The 16,923-nt window shown below is 44.3% G+C and overlaps 1 protein-coding gene across 1 annotated transcript in view; it reads right to left on the bottom strand.

The window, feature by feature from the left end:
• The window catches only part of srrm4 (serine/arginine repetitive matrix 4), a 364,697-nt gene that overhangs the window by 91,044 nt on the left and 256,730 nt on the right, over positions 1 to 16,923 (bottom strand). The window contains exon 2 of the mRNA XM_078421767.1: positions 5,837 to 5,965. Coding sequence (XP_078277893.1) covers positions 5,837 to 5,965 — 129 coding nt within the window. The remainder of the gene's footprint in view (positions 1 to 5,836; positions 5,966 to 16,923) is intronic.

Below are 16,923 nucleotides of genomic sequence, written 5' to 3'. Positions count from 1 at the left end.
GTATAGAACTCACAGTTGGTTTCCCAGCACCGATCAATCGCTGGTCAGAGACTGAAAACAATCCTCCAAAATCACTCTCTGCCTCCTGTTGTGTTTTGGATCCAATTTGCCACTCACTCTAGATCCCATGGGTTCAAACCTTTTGTACCAGTCTTGTGTGTAGGCCTCATCTGCTTCACTGGTTGAAAAGTTGCAAATGGAAGCGAAAATTGTGCAATCATTTGTGAACATTCCTACTTCTGATCTTATGATGGAGGATAAGACATTAATAAATGAGTGAGATCATTGGGTTGCTCTGATCAACTTCCACAACAAGCCTTGATGCTGAATTGATTGTCAACAAACCACCAGAAACATCTTCCTTTATCATCAATATCACATTTTCCTCATTAGGGCCATTGACCTATTTTAATACTCAGAGCTAATTGGAGGAACAGCACCTCATATTTCGCTTGGGCAGCTTACTAATATTACCAGAAATATCAATATTGATTTCTCTAACTTCATGTAACTCTTGCATCCCCCTCTCTCTCTGTCTCCCTCCCACCCAAGTCATTGTTCTAGCTTCAAAGTCTTGCTGAGTTTCATTGTCTGTAACTCATTTTCACCTAGCCCATGGCTAACTATGGCCTGTCTCCATTATCAACGTTACTTTTTTGCACATCGTGTTTGTATATCTCTCTATATCACTGTCTATATCTCTCGTTTCCCTTGCCCCTGACTCTCAGTCTGAAGACGGGTCTTGAACCGAAACGTTCCTTTTCTCCAGAGATGCAGCCTGTCCTGCTGACTTACTCCAGATTTTTGTGTCCACCTATTTTGCCAGGTTCCTTCATGACATGCATGTTCAGATGCTGTTTTGCTGCCAAGAGCAGTTATTCTCACATCTGCTTGGGAATTCAATATGCCCTCCAGGCCATCCTGAGCTAATTGCCACCACAGGGAGGAATCCTGACACAAATGATATTTGCAGAAGGACAACACCATGATTAATTTTCACGTGAAAAGAAGTCTTCAACTGAACATGGGTACATGGCTTATGTCAATCGTTTCGCTGAACACTTTCGCCCAGTCCGCCTGAACCTACCCGATCTCCCGGTTGCTAAACACTTTAATTCCCCATCCCATTCCCACACTGACCTTTCTGTCCTATGTCTCCTCCATTGTCAGAGTGAGGCCAAATGCAAATTGGAGGAACAGAATCTCATTTTTCACTTGGGCAGCTCGCAGCCCAGTGGTATGAACATTGTTTCCCTTATCCTAACCAGTCTGAAGAAGGGTCTCGAGCTGAAACGTCACCCATTCCTTCTCTCCAGAGATGCTGCCTGTCCCACTGGGTTACTCCAGCATTTTGTGTCTATCTTCGGATTAAACCAGCATCTGCAGTTCCTTCCTACACATGGCTTATGCCAGGGCTTTATAACTGGATCACCCATAGACTATCATAGAAAGAATGACCATCATTGGTGACCCTTGGACTATCCTTGATCAGTCTTTGCGAGCTTTACCTTGCAATTCACTTCAATTCAATCCACTAAACGTCATTCCCTTATCATGCATCTGTACACTGTAAATGGTTCGATTGTAATCATGTGTTGCCTTTCCGCTGACTGGTTAGCACGCAACAAAAACTTTTCACTGTACCTCGGTACATGTGACAATAAACTAAACTAGAGCTAGAAAGCCGTTAAACCTAGTCACAGAATAGGAAGGGAATCTTACACCTCTGAAGAAGGGTCTCAACCCGAAATGTCACCTATTCCTTTTCTCCAGAGATGCTGTCTGACCTGTTGAGTTCCTCCAGCTTTTTGTGTCTATTTTACATTCACAGTAGCTGAACTCCAGGGCTCAGATGCCATCGTTTCACCTTGTGGCATTTCATGGAGCCTCACGTGAAGGACAAAATGGTTGCTTCCTTAAATGTTCCAGGTGCAATAACTTGGATTTCATTCCTGTTGAGCATGGAGGACTGTGGCCAAAGAAGGATCGGACTTCAAGCCTTCAAGACTAACACAAGAGTGCCTTTCCCCATTATTACTCTCCTTAAGGTATGATGTGCTTGGACAGCACCTCAATTACACCAAATTACTCCTGGGATGGCAAATGCAAACATTAACATCCAACCTGATCTCTAATTCACTGACATCTTTCTGGGTTTATGTTTATTCCAATACTGTACATACCTTTGCGCATATGGTTACACATCGTTACAGCAAGACTTGCTGAATAACATGACCCCTTGGTGTAAAAGATCTAAGTATGCAAGCAGCAATGATATTTTTACATGCACAGCATTCTTAGCTCCAAGGAACACTGTTGTGAACAGATGTTCCCAGTGAGAATTTTAATGGGTTTTTTGTCGCGTCTTGTCTATGCACCTCTGGCAACTAATCATAGTGTAATATATTATAGCAGTGGTATTAACTAATAAAACCTGAAAGATCACAGATTGGAGTGACCTTTAATATTCTGTCCGACTCATTAAAATCTTCTATCTGATCTTCCTTTTGCATCTCTAATGAGGGTGTAAAGTACACAGTTCTGTGTGACAGAGGTCTCTTTTTGTTAAACATCACCATAATTGGTTCATCGACGTTGCAAAGACTTGAAAACGGAATCATTAATTAAATTCTTTATCATCTTGTCACGGAACATGACCAGAGCATAGTTAAATGAAAGTAAAATACTGACTGGCAGGCGATCATAGCCACACAGTAAGGATCCCACAATGACCCATCATCATTCTGCATAGATGTATTCGACCCATTAGTTTTAGCATGGATGATGCCTGTAATTAATTTGGCCTTATGAGCCTTTTTTCAAGCCAGTACTGAAAATTACAGGATATTACACATTAGTTTATGTACCTATTGTCTCCCTGCTTACCTGATTTATTTGTTATTTATTGCAATTGTTCCCAGTTTGCATGGAGCACCCCAAACAAATCAGCTGGCACTCACATCCAGCACCCAGCTGGTTTAATTTAGTTTAGAGATACAGCACGGAAACTGGCCCTTCGGCCCACCGGGTCCGCGCCGACCAGCGGTTCCTGCACACTAACACTACCCTACACACACTAGGGATAATTTACATTTATACCAAACCAATTAACCTACAAAACTGTACTTCGTTGGAGTGTGGGCGAAAACCGTAGATCTCGGAGAAAACCCACGCAGGTCACGGGGAGAACGTACAAATACCAAACAGACAGCAGCCATAGTCGGGATCGAACCCAGGGCTCTGACACTGTAAGGCAGTAACTACCGATACGCCACCGTGCCACCTAGCCATAGGTTTATCGTAATATGGTCAACCAGCGATTGACCATAATTTTCAATAATACAAAGTGAGACAAAGATTTTACTAATATTCTGTTTAAGATGGTTACTGAGATGCTATTGTTAGAAGCAGTGTCCAACTGAATAAGACTTTTCTTTTGAATTGGTTTATGTTTTAAAGCGCAGAAATGAAGATTGAAAAGGGGTCCCACCTGATGTACAAAGTATAAACACAAAACTTCTGAGATTGGCAATATTTTACAACTCAGAGTACTTTAGTTATGACGTGTTGCTAATTATTAGCCTTGCATTCCTGAAAGCATCATCTGACAGGCTTTGCAGGTTCAGGCGACATTTCTTGGCGTTTGAAGCAGATTACAATGTGGCAGTGTCATGTAGCAATGTAGCCAGAGGACTGAATTGATCTGGCAGTTTTTGATGATACCAAAATCAACACGTGCAAAAGAACAGAGTAAAATGTTTGAAATCACAAAAAAAAGTCTTTAATGGGCATTGTGTACAGGTAATATATGTAAAAATACAGTGTGAATAAGGTGATGTATTCAAGGGAGTGTTAGATAGAGCTCGTCGGGCTAACAGAATCAAGGGATATGGGGAGAAAGTAGGAACGGGGTACTGATTTTGAATGATCAGCCATGATCATATTGAATGGCTCGAAGGGCCGAATGGCCTATTTTGTATGTTTCTATTCAAAAATCCCATCGTGGATAAGCTAACATGTAAAAATCTAAAGGAACATTTCAAAAGTTGCAAAGATGTAAGAACATAAAAATTCAGAGGCAGCTCAGTTGAGTTGTCATTTCCAGTGGCTCAGGTACAATCCTGACCTCGCGTGCTGTCTATTTGGAGTGTGCATCCTCTCCCTGTGATCATGTGGGTTTTCCCCAGTGCTCCAGCTTCCTCCCACCTTGCAGAATGTAGTCGGTAGCTTTAATTATTGCTTGTAAATGATCCACTAGTTTAGACACATGGCAGGAGAATCAGTCCATGTGAGAGAGAGTAGATGACATAGCAATGTGTTGGGGAATGGCTCAGGTGGAATTGCTCTGAGAACCGGTGTACTTGAAGGGTCAAGTTGGCCATCTATGTTGTGAGAAAATGTGAGGCAGGAGCTGGCTTTTTAGAGTCTCTGGATCCAATGATAAGTTCACAAGCTCATAAATGATGGAATCAGAATTAGACCATTCGGCCCTTTTTGTCTACTCCGCCATTCAATCATGGCTGATCTATCTTTCCCTCTTAGCCCCTTTCTCCTGCCTTCTCCCCATTAATGCTGATCTATCAATGTCTCTCTTGAATTAATGACTGAACCTCGACACCCTTTTGGACATGCTAGATGCAGGAAAAATGTTCCCAATGTTGGGCGAGTCCAGAACCAAGGGCCACAGTCTTAGAATAAAGGGGAGGCCATTTAAAACTGAGGTGAGAAGGAACTTTTTCACCCAGAGAGTTGTGAATTTGTGGAATTCTCTGCCACAGAGGGCAGTGGAGGCCAAATCACTGGATGAATTTAAGAGAGAGTTAGATAGAGCTCGAGGGGCTAGAGGAATCAAGGGATATGGGGAGATGTTGGGCACGGGATACTGATTGTGGATGATCAGCAATGATCACAATGAATGGCGGTGCTGGCTCGAAGGGCCAAATCACCTCCTCTGCACCTATTTTTTATGTTTCCAAGTTTTGGAGAGTGAATCTCCAATAGTTCTCATCTCTGTCCTGAATGAACTCCCCATTGTTTAGAGACTGTAGTCCCAAATTCTAGACAATCTAGCCAAGAGAAACATCTTCCCTCTATCTACACTGTCAAGCATTACCCAATCCTATTATTATTTTTGAAGTTCCCTGTTAGCATTTTCTTACTAATAGATTTCAGAATTTTGCCTATTACAGATGTGACTCTATTCATAAAGAATAGAGAATTATCAAACAGCAAAACTATATAAAGCAAATTAAAAAACAAGGGTCATAAATGGAAAAAAATGAAAACAGACAAAGAATATAAACTGGAGAATTTACAATACTTCAGCAATTTACATCTCTTAATGCTAGACTTAGATCATTGCCAATTCTAAACTTTGGTGATGAAACACATCATAATGTGCTTTTGCTTGGATTAAAGGAAACTTTAAACATAGAAAATAGGTGCAGGAGGAGGCCATTTGGCCCTTCGAGTCAGCAGTGCTGAAGAGGGATGATTCGGCCTGGAATAGGCCGCGGGTTTTTCTCTGCCCGGCGGGGGCTTCAATGTTGGGAGCCACAACCGCCCTGACGTGGCAACTTCAACAGCCTGACCACGGGAGAAGATGGCTGGGGAAGAGAAAAGACATTCTGGCCTTCCATCACAGTGAGGAGGTGACTGGAGGAGACTCACTGTGATGGATGTTTCTTGCTTATTTTTATTGGTCTTATTGTTGGACTGTGGGTAATCTTTCATTTCACTGCACATTTATATGTATGTGACAAATAGATTGACTATTGACTATTGACTGTAGGTATCATCAGCAGAGAAGAGTGAAACTAATGGGTAAACCTCATACCTGTGCAGTCGATGGTGATGTTGCTGCTTCCTTTCCTTGATCTTGCTGCATCCATTCGCACTTGCGGCATGCAACTTCGCACCAGTGCTCCGTTCATTGCTCCTGTGCGCCTGGTAGCTTGAAGCACCACTGTAGCCATAAGACATAAAGAGGAGAGGGTTTTCATTTTGTTTTATAAATCCAAGACCAACATTATTTGCTTGGCACAAGATGTGAGGGAATAGTATAAATTATAACGTTTTATTCTTAATTGTCTACTGTAAATCATGTTTTTACTTGCGAGCAAAGCACCAAGGCAAATTCCTTGTATGTAGACATACTTGGCTAATAAAATGTATTCAATTCATTGAATTGAATTGAATTGAATTGAATTGAATTGAATTGAATTGAATGTAATACATTTTATTAGCCAAGCATGTATACATAGAAGGAATTTGCGTTGGTGCTTTGCATCAATTCAAATCAATTCAATTCAATAGTACAGGGAACAGAGGGGAAAGGGGGTGAATTATTTTCCCTTCCCTGCTTAGTTGCATTGTAGCAGAATAAATAAGAAGTCGTGATGTCCAGTGTGACTAACATTGGAGCAAAGAGTAAAGGTTGATATCACGTTATAACGGGGGCAGTAAGAACCAGACTGGTAATGCTAGGTGTGATGAACTTCATACATGCAGAACCACTGATTAGTTCAAACAACAGAAAGAAATTCTATTTACTTTTTCATTTATTCAAATATTGAAACTGTGCCAAAATCTATTTAATTCCTTGAGCTGGTGTCTCATTTTCTTGTTCGGATTTGATTAATAAATCCCGTCAGTTGGAGACAGCAATGATAATCTAACAAACAAAGACATAGCCTTAGCTAAGAAGCAGACCTTGTGAATTGCTGATTATCTGCATCAGGAACAAGCTTACACTAAAGTATTCAATACTGGAAGAGTTTTTTTCAGTTCTACTCTGGCAGTGAGAAACTTCACCTACAATCAGCGCAGATTAGAAAGTTAACTGAAAGTTGTAAGGTATTAAGATCATAAATGATAGGAGTAGAGTTAGGCCATTTGGCCCATCAAGTCCACTCCGCCATTCAATCATGGCTGATCTATCTCTCCCTCCCAACCCCATTCTCCTGCCTTCTCCCCATAACCTCTGACACCCGTACTAATCAAGACTCTATCTATCTCTGCCTTAAATATATCCACTGACTTGGCCTCCACAGCCTTCTGTGGCAAAGAATTCCACAGATTCACCACCCTCTGACTAAAGACATTCCTCCTAATTTCCTTCCTAAAAGAACGTCCTTTCATTCTGAAGCTATGACCTCTGGTCCTAGACTCTCCCACTGGTGGAAACATTCTCTCCACATCCATTCTATCCAAGCCTTTTACTATTCTGTATGTTTCAATGAGGTCCCCCCCCTCATTCTTCTAAACCTCAGTGAGTACAGGCCTAGTGCCGATAAACAGTCATCATGTGTTAACCCACTCATTCCTGGGATCATTATTTTCTCATTATTTCCTCATTCATTATTGGGAACTCTCTTTCACTTCCTCTGCACATTTATGAGTATGTGACAAATAAACTTGACTTGACTTGACTTGACTTGACTCCCTGGTGTGGCTTGGGCTTCATAGGTCTTGATCAAGAGTACGAGTGAGTGATTAGTGCAGGTTCAAGGCATTACCAAGGGTTATTGTTTTTTAGTTTAGTTTTTTTTACGTTTCGAGATACAGTGCGGAAACAGGCCCTCTGGCCCACCGGGTCCGCGCCGACCAGCGATCCCCGCACATTAACACCATCCTACACGCACTAGGGACAAATTACACATACGCCAAGCCAATTAGCCTACAAACCTGTACGTCTTTGGAGTGTGGGAGGAAACCGAAGATCTCGGAGAAAACCCACGCGGTCACGGGGAGAACGTACAAACTCCATACAGACAGCACCCGTAGGCGGGATGGAACCCGGGTCTCCGGCGCTGCAAGCGCTGTAAGGCAGCAACTCTACCGCTGCACCACCGTGACCGCCCTGGTTATGTGTAGGTTTTATGGCAGCTTGGGAATTGCAGTGGGTAAATGTGAACTTGGTGACGGATGAGGAATTACATTGGGCTTTTGGCAACACCTTACAGGAAGTCAAGTGGAGAATATCTTCACCAAGGATTAATGACGTTTTCACAGTGTATTTCCCTCACGGATTGGACACTGGCAGGACTTTGGATAATGATTTCTTGTGTTTCCTTGCTCTGCCTCACCCTTTGCTGTGATTTATGCCAGAGGAATTCTTTCATGTTTGAGCTGATTCGTTGACAATAACTGTTGCACGCGGTGAGAGGGGAGTGGGTAGATTTTGACCCTGCATGTTCCTGCTGTAGTGCTTCACGTGGCAAGACCACTGAAGCGTGAATAACGAGCTCAGTTTGAGCGTCCAACTGTGCAGCTCCATGAAAACGTTTCCTTGTAATGCTCCAGCAATCAGAAAAATTGCACAAGTCTCTTTTGCAGTAAATCGTTCTGCATGCGTTAACATTTCAAAACCACGGCTTTCAATATCTGACAACGATTGAAGCCATGAGTTAAATGAGTGGCAGAAGCTGGAGATCGTGTATAGAAATCAGCCCTGGTCCTTAGAACAGTTTGACCGGATTAGCTCTTTCAATGGTCTCGGGACTCCACGGTGGCGCAGCGGTAGAGTTGCTGCCTTACAGCGCTTGCAGCGCCGGAGACCCGGGTTCGATCCCGACTACGGGTGCTGTCTGTACGGAGTTTGTACGTTCTCCCCGTGACCTGCGTGGGTTTTCTCGCTGGAATTTAGAAGATTGAGGGGGGATCTTCTAGAAACTTACAAAATTCTTAAGGGGTTGGACAGGCTAGATGCAGGAAGATTGTTCCCGATGTTGGGGAAGTCCAGAACAAGGGGTCACAGTTTAAGGATAAAGGGGGAAGTCTTTTAGGACCGAGATGAGAACGTTTTTTTTCACGCAGAGAGTGGTGAATCTGTGGAATTCACTGCCACAGAAGGTAGTTGAGGCCAGTTCATTGGCTATATTTAAGAGGGAGTTAGATGTGGTCCTTGTGGCTAAAGGGATCAGGGGGCATGGAGAGAAGGCAGGTACGGGATACTGAGTTGGATGATCAGCCATGATCATATTGAATGGGCTCGAAGGGCCGAATACTGGAAGGGCCGAATGGCCTACTCCTGCACCTATTTTCTACGTTTCTATGTTTCTCCGAGATCTTCGGTTTCTTCCCACTCTCCAAAGACGTACAGGTGTGTAGGTTAATTGGCTGGGGGTAAATGTGAATTGTCCCGTATGTGTGGGATAGTGTTAGTGTGCGGGGATCGCTGGTCAGCGCGGGTTGGGTGGGCCAAAGGGCCGGTTTCTGTTCTGTATCTCTGAACTAAACTAAAGTCCAACCTCCTGTTTGACTCTGGCAAAGGAAGCCTTTTGTTCGTGAGCATTCACTTGATTTGAGTGCTGCTAATAGAGCCAGCATTTCTCACCCACTTCTAATCGACCCTAAAGCTGAGGAACTTGTGAGGCCATTTCCAAGGTTGGATAAGAGTTTGTGGCAAAGTCTGACCTCACGTGCAGGCCAGACTGAACAAGTATGGCAGACTTTGTTCCTGAAAGAAGGAAATTTAAGCAATGTGTTTTTAGGGCAAGATGGTTGACCAGTGTAGATAATAGCCTTTTAGTCCAGAAAATCTCCATAGTGGGACTTGATACATGCTTTGCAATCAATACAGGTCCTCCCCGGGTTATGAATGGACACTACATACATTCAGAAGAGCGTTTGGTAGACTGGCAGGATGGATGGGGATGGATTTGCCGGCTGACGCGCGTTTGCAGGTACATTCTGCCGCTTAGAAAGGGGATATTTCTGTGTGACTTCTCGCTGCCCCACCCTCCCCCCACCCCTTCCATACCTCCCCCCTCCCCTCCCCATCTCCCCCCTCCAATATCCCCTCCCCTGCAACCTCTGGGAGCGGGATCGAGTCGAGCAGAGCAGGAAGCATTGGGCAGTCTCACTCGCTCACTCACTCACTGAGCCAGTGAGGCTGGCCGGCACGGCCCCCTTTCCTGTCACACATGTTTCTGTGACCCTCTCTCACACACTGTTTGTTGTTCTTTTCCAACTTGAAGTTTGGGTTGGAAACAGTTCTCGGTGAATGGAACCCATTTCCCAACCTGGGGTACTTTTGCAACCTAGCAATATTAGTCCAGCGACTTAAATATTACGCTGTCTCTCAGGCCACTGGGAGAGCTTTGTAAAGTAGGCCTTTGTTTGCCATGGAACAAACATTCCAGAGTCCAAAACCAGGGGCCACAGTTTAAGAATAAGGGGTCGGCCATTTAGAACGGAGATGAGGAAAAACTTTTTCAGTCAGAGAGTTGTGAATCTGTGGAATTCTCTGCCTCAGAAGGCAGTGGAGGCCAATTCTCTGAATGCATTCAAGAGAGACCTAGATAGAGCTCAAGGATAGCGGAGTCAGGGGGTATGGGGAGAAGGCAGGAATGGGCTACTGATTGAGAATGATCAGCCATGATCACATTGAATGGCGGTGCTGGCTCGAAGGGCCGAATGGCCTCCTCCTGCACCTATTGTCTATGGTCTATTGTCTATTCAACTCCCCCTCATGCTCTGGCCCAGACATCTGCCAGCAGTGCTGCAGGTCAGAGCTGGGGAGAGTGGGTCAATGTGCTCTCCCACCACTTCCCTTGCTCCTTCCAGCAGATGTTTGGGTTCTCTTCAAACCTCCATCAGCTTCTTTACTAAGGTAAGTCCCTTTTACCAAGAGAAAGGCCCGATGCAAATTGAAGCAACAGCACCTCATATTTCAGCTTGAGCAGCTAACACCCCAGCAGTATGAACACTGACTTCTCTAACTTCAAGTAAGCTGCGCTTGTGGACATTTGGTATGCAAGCAAAGAATCTCACTGTGCCGAGTCACATGTGACAATAACGTATTCCTATTCATTTCCCTCTCTCTCCATCCCTCCCCCTTCCTAATTCTCCGACCAGTCTGACTGCCCTCCTGATTAAATATTATCTTTGTATGCCTCGTTATCACCTTCCCCAAGCCAAAAAGGATCTATTCTACATTTTCTTTAATCTCCATCCTCTTTAATTTCTCATTTTCACACCTTACCCTTCCATATCTCTGTCTCCCTTTCCCCTGACTCTCAATTTGAAGAAGGGTCTCGACCCAAAACGCCACCCATTCCTTCTCTCTAGAGATGCTGTCTGACCTGCTGAGTTACTCCAGCATTTTGTGTCTATCTTTGGTGTAAACCAGCATCTACAGTTCCTTCCGACACAATAACTCCAACACCAAACAGGGGTATTACTGAAGCAGTAAAAGCATGAGCTTATATTTTAAATTTTGCCTAACAGCTGATGGAATTTTAAAAAAATATTTAACGACATAATTTTTAATTAAAATGTTTTGTGTTGGTGGGCTTCCTATTTGCACAACTTGAATCCCTGTTCTTATTTCTGGCACTTTTTGGACTCAACTTTCTCTCATTCAGATGCTCTGCCCATGCTGGTTAAACAGTACCTGATGATACAGTCTGTCTGTACTCTTAAGATGGTCTCTTACTTCTATGGAACTTACACCATACACTCCAATATATTCTCACCCACATTTATGCAATACACTCCACTTTACCTCAAGTTATTTGCATATACCCTTTCATGCTTCCTCCTGAAAACTAATAGCAATAATTAGCATGAGGGAAATTTAGTCAGCGGGTGATGAATCTGTGGAATTCTTTGCCACAGAGGACTAGAGGCCAAGTCAGTGGATATTTTTAAGGCAGAGATAGATCGATTTTTGATTAGTACGGGTGTCAGAGGTTATGGGGAGAAGGCAGGAGAATGGGGTTAGGAGGGAGAGATAGACCAGCCATGATTGAATGGCGGAGTAGACTTGATGGGCTGAAAGGCCTAATTCTACTCCTATCACTTATGACCACTTATGAAATGTCCTAAAGAGCTTTTCATGTTGTTTAACACCATTATAATTCCAATGACACTCTTTGAAGAAAATAGCTGTTTTGATTGTGATAAATTATGGTTGTAATGCGTTTTAGACCTGTTTGAAGCATGTTGGAGCATTTTCAGCTGCATTCCAGCTTATAGCCGACACAAAAGTATCTCATTAAACTTTGCAAGGCAATATACTCATGGAAGCGATGAGGATTGAAACATATGGGTTGGATATAGCCGTGGTGAATTTTGAGTTCTGAGGCATGGTGGCGCAGCGGTAGAGCTACTGCCTTACAGCACCAGAGACCCTGGTTCAATCCTGACTACAGATGCTGTCTGCACAGGGTTTGTACGTTCTCCCCATGACCTGCGTGGGTTTTCTCCGGGATCTCCGGTTTCCTCCCACAATCCAAAGACATACAAGTCTGTAGGTTAATTGGCTTGGTATCATTGTAAATTGTCCCTAGTGTGAGTAGGATAGGTGGGGATCGCTGGTCGGCACGGACTCGGCGGGCCGATGGGGCCAGTTTCCACGCTGTATCTCTAAACTAAACTAAACTAAACTAAACTAAACTAAACTAAACTAAACTAAACTAAACTAAACTAATGTAAAAAAAATCTGAAATATGACATGGTTGAATGTGCCGAGGTTGTTGCAAAGAGAAAGCAAAGCAGGTGAAGATCAAATACACTGAAAAGAAGCTGAATACTAATCCTAGAGTAGCCCATCTTTTGGTAGATTTAGTTTAGATATTTTGGAGAGGGTTCACAACCTGTCAGATCATGCTCGAGCTGAATTTATAGTTCGGTTTTGCAAATCTGCAAAGTCCTGTTCACATCAATGAGACTCCTACAATATTGGGAAGCTGTTAGTGTGTGGAATGAAATGAAGGATCTTTTTCTTCAGATTTCTCAACATGTACATAATTTTGTATTGATGAGGTGCTGTATTTTACATTAGAAAATATAATTGGAAAGACATTGCAGTGTGGGCTGAGGGCGAGTCCATGAGGCATAGATTGTGCCAGAAAGATCACTTTGATAAATGTGGCAGTGTTTCAGTCCTTAAACAGACTACAATCAGTTCAAGGTCAGGTAATGTTCTTCAGCACACATGTTATCTAATTCCTCGCTTTAGCAATTTTCTACCTAATCCATTTTGATTACACCCCTATTACTTGTCTGTTATTAATCAAGGGATACAGCAAACCAACAGAAAAGCAAAGATAAGCCTTAATTAATCAGGCTTTTATGTAATGACAGTTCTAATCTTCCCTGCGTGTTTTTTGGTGACTGTTTTCAACCGAGTAGCTAATGCACTTGTGGCCAACACAAAGATCGGCAACAGCACCTTCTTATTCTCTTTGCTGTGTTCTTTTCCCAATCTCACAACCATTCAAGACGCACAAAACATTCATTGCTGAGTGATATTGGACATTGCAATTGACTGTCAGCAGAGAGCATTTTGAAAAGCTCTGTTGATGAGCCTCCTAAACGAAATCGATTCTTCCATCAGCTGCACACTTTTCTTTGATCAAACTAAGAATTTATGGGCACCTTTTGAAGACAATAATTACCTTCATTTGAGGCTGGCATAGTCCATACCTGTCAATGGTGTGTAATGTACCTAGACATGCAATTGTTTCAAGGTCTAACAGAAGGTAAACTTTACAATGCACTGTCTGGCACCTTATATTTCCCCATTCTTGTTGCTCGATGCGTTACAGAAGAAATCCATTGCAAGAACAGGAAGGATGAGATTGTCTTACATGTTACATGAGATTGTCTGACATCTTACATACAACCTCATTCAAAATTAAGTTGTAGGAAGGAGCTGCAGATGCTAGTTTACACCAAAGGTAGACACAAAATGCTGGAGTAACTCAGCGGGACAGGCAGCATCTCTGGAGAGAAAGAATGGGTGAGCTTTCGGGTCTAGACCCTTCTTCAGACTGAGAGTTAGGGGAAAGGGAAACAAGAGACATAGACGGTGATATAGAGAGAGATAGAACAAATGTATGAAAGATGTGCAAAACGTAAGGATGATAAAGGAAACAGGTCATTGTTAGCTGTTTGCTAGGTGAGAACGGGAACCTGGTGTGACTTGGGTGGGGGAGAGATGGAGAGAGAGAAAGTGCAGGGGTTACTAATATAAGAGCAGGAATACATCTACTTTGAGACTGCTCTGTCATTCAATGTGATCATGGATACTCCTTTATTTCTACCCATACCACTTGATGCTTTTTGCGTGTAGAAATCTTATTTTTTTCTTAAACATACTCAGCAACTTGGCCTTCTCTGCCTCCCACACACACATGCACACACACACACACACACGCACACACACACACACGCACACACACTCACACACAGCCACGCACACACACTCACAGACACACACACACACACACACACACACACACACAATACATCACACATGCACGCACGCACATGCGCGCACACACACACACGCACATACATGCACATACACACACAGCCTCAAGTGTTTGCATTGACTATAAACACGTAGCATCTTCTCTATGGTGCCTGCTCCCTTGCCAAGTTCGCACTGCTGGGCTGTAAACATGTCAGTGGAAGGGCATGCATAGATGTTCTGCAATGACCTTGGGAGCTTCCAGGGACAGGCTCATTACCAGTTTTATTAGTACCTTATTATTCCCACTGAAAAGGAGCCAATCATCTGATTCTAGATGTTAAAATCAAGGTGTTTTAAAACAATTTTATTACTAAAATAACAGAAAAAGGAATTTGGCCTTTGTCTACCATCTGCCTATTAACAGCCCTCCCCCCACACCTGTATCTACCTATAAACTACCAGTCTGTCCTGCCTCCTCCTCTCCTCCTGCTCTCCCCCCCCCCCCCCCCCCCCCCCCGCACCCTGCTCACAATCAGTCTAGAGAGCTCCCACCCCTAGGGTTGCCAACTGTCCCTTATTAGCCGGGACATCCCATATTTTGGGCTAAATTGGTTTGTCCCGTACGGGACCGCCCTTGTCCCGTATTAGGCCCGAACGGTGCTGTAGGCCCGGACACTGTAGGACCGGACACCGTAGGCCCGGACACCGTAGGCCCGGACGCCGTAGGCCCGGACGCCGTAGGCCCGGACGCCGTAGGCCCGGACGCCGTAGGCCCGGACGCCGTAGGCCCGGACGCCGTAGGCCCGGACGCTGTAGGCCCGGACGCTGTAGGCCCGGACGCTGTAGGCCCGGACGCTGTAGGGCCGGACGCTGTAGGGCCGGACGCTGTAGGCCCGGACGCTGTAGGCCCGGATGCTGTAGGCCCGGACGCTGTAGGCCCGGACACTGTAGGCCTGGACACTGTAGGCCCGGACACTGTAGGCCCGGACACTGTAGGCCCGGACACTGTAGGCCTGGACACTGTAAGCCCCGACACTGTAAGCCCGGATGCTGTACACCTGGGGGCCGCTGTACTCCCGGACAGTGTGGGCCCGGGCGCCGCCTAAGGAAGGTTGCGTAGCAACCCGCCTCCCGGCCCGGGCAGCCGTCGTTGGTGGAGCGGGAGCACGTGGCCGCTGGCTGGGTGAGGCCACATGGGGCGCGAATCTCCATTTGCAAGTAACTAGACAAACCCCTCCCTCCTCGCTTCTTCCTCCTAAACCCCTCCCCATTTCTCCCTCCCCTCTCCCTTGTACCTCACTTGGACTCTGACACTATTTCTTCCCTTTATCTCCCTTCCACCTACATTCCGTCATCTAGCTTCACAGTTTGCAACTCTTCAATCCTTTTGTCTCACACCTTCTGTCTATTTTATCTCTAGCCTTACTCTCCCACAAAAAAAACCCCTCACCTGTTTCAACTTATTGCCTGCCAGGCTTTGTCTTGCTCCTCCTCTCTTCCAGTTATTTTTTCCCAACCCTTACAATTAGTCAGAAGAAGAATCCTGACCAGAAACGTCACCTATCCACGTTCTCCAGAGATGCTGCCTGACCCGCTGAGTTACTCCAGCACTCTGTGAAACGTCACCTATCCATGTTCACCAGAGATGCTGCCTGACCCGCTGAGTTACTCCAGCACTCTGTGAAACATCACCTATCCATGTTCCCCACAGATGCTGCCTGACCCGCTGAGTTACTCCAGCACTCTGTGAAACGTCACCTATCCATGTTCTCCAGAGATGCTGCCTGACCCGCTGAGTTACTCCAGCACTTTGTGTCTTTTTATGTAAACCAGCATCTGCTATTCCTTGTATCCAAACCTTAATTTAATTGGTATTCTTTGGAGTGATATTAGGATCCCGATGAGCACAACCTGAAATAATTCAGTCACTGTATTAACCTCCCCGCTGAAAGCTGAGATCATGTGTATTTAGGTCCACTACAATGTCATGTAGCATTAAAGATCAAAGAATGGGCAAAACTCAACCGATAATAGTTGCTGTAATCTTCTCGGGGGAAAAATGATTTGGGTATTTGAAGTGCTATTTTGTTTCTGCCCCCAGCAGTTGCTGTTCAGAAGGATTTTCACCCAGACTAAGAAAAATATGAGAGATTACACTTTTCAATAAACGTAAAAGGGAATTGTTTGTTCAATATATAAAGTGGTGTTTTATGGAGTACAGTTAATGGAAACATAAATACACACGATTACACTTCAGCCTACAATCGCCTATTGAAAAATATTCCTCTCAATTTTTCTCACCTGCCTACTTGTGCTAAAGCACTAACCTTTGTGGAAAGGCAATGAGTGTGAGCTCTGTTCCCAGCACCTTGCAACTGCCCTCTGGCAGGAGACCTGTGCCCAGGCTTGTTCCCATTATGCCTAATTTTATTTCTGTCAAAACATTCACTGAGAAAAACTTGTCACAGGATAAGAAAAACAGCAAGCAATACAGGAAATGGCGCGCCTGTATTGTAAATGCACTAAAAAAAACATCAATAACGTTTGCCTGAAACGAGAGAAGCTTTCATTGAATTGACATTGCAACACAGGGCATATCAATGGAAAAAACAGGGATATATGTTTTGGATTCAGTTCAAATTGGGTCACGTTAGTACATGAGGTAACAGATTGCAAATTGTTTGGATTTTGTACACAGCTTTCATATATTGGTTTGG

The sequence above is a fragment of the Rhinoraja longicauda genome, chromosome 25 (assembly GCF_053455715.1).
Source record: "Rhinoraja longicauda isolate Sanriku21f chromosome 25, sRhiLon1.1, whole genome shotgun sequence".
In the NCBI taxonomy this organism is placed as follows: domain Eukaryota; kingdom Metazoa; phylum Chordata; class Chondrichthyes; order Rajiformes; family Arhynchobatidae; genus Rhinoraja; species Rhinoraja longicauda.
The sequence above is the reverse complement of the archived record's forward strand: the minus strand, read 5'-3'. Positions and strand labels throughout refer to the sequence as shown.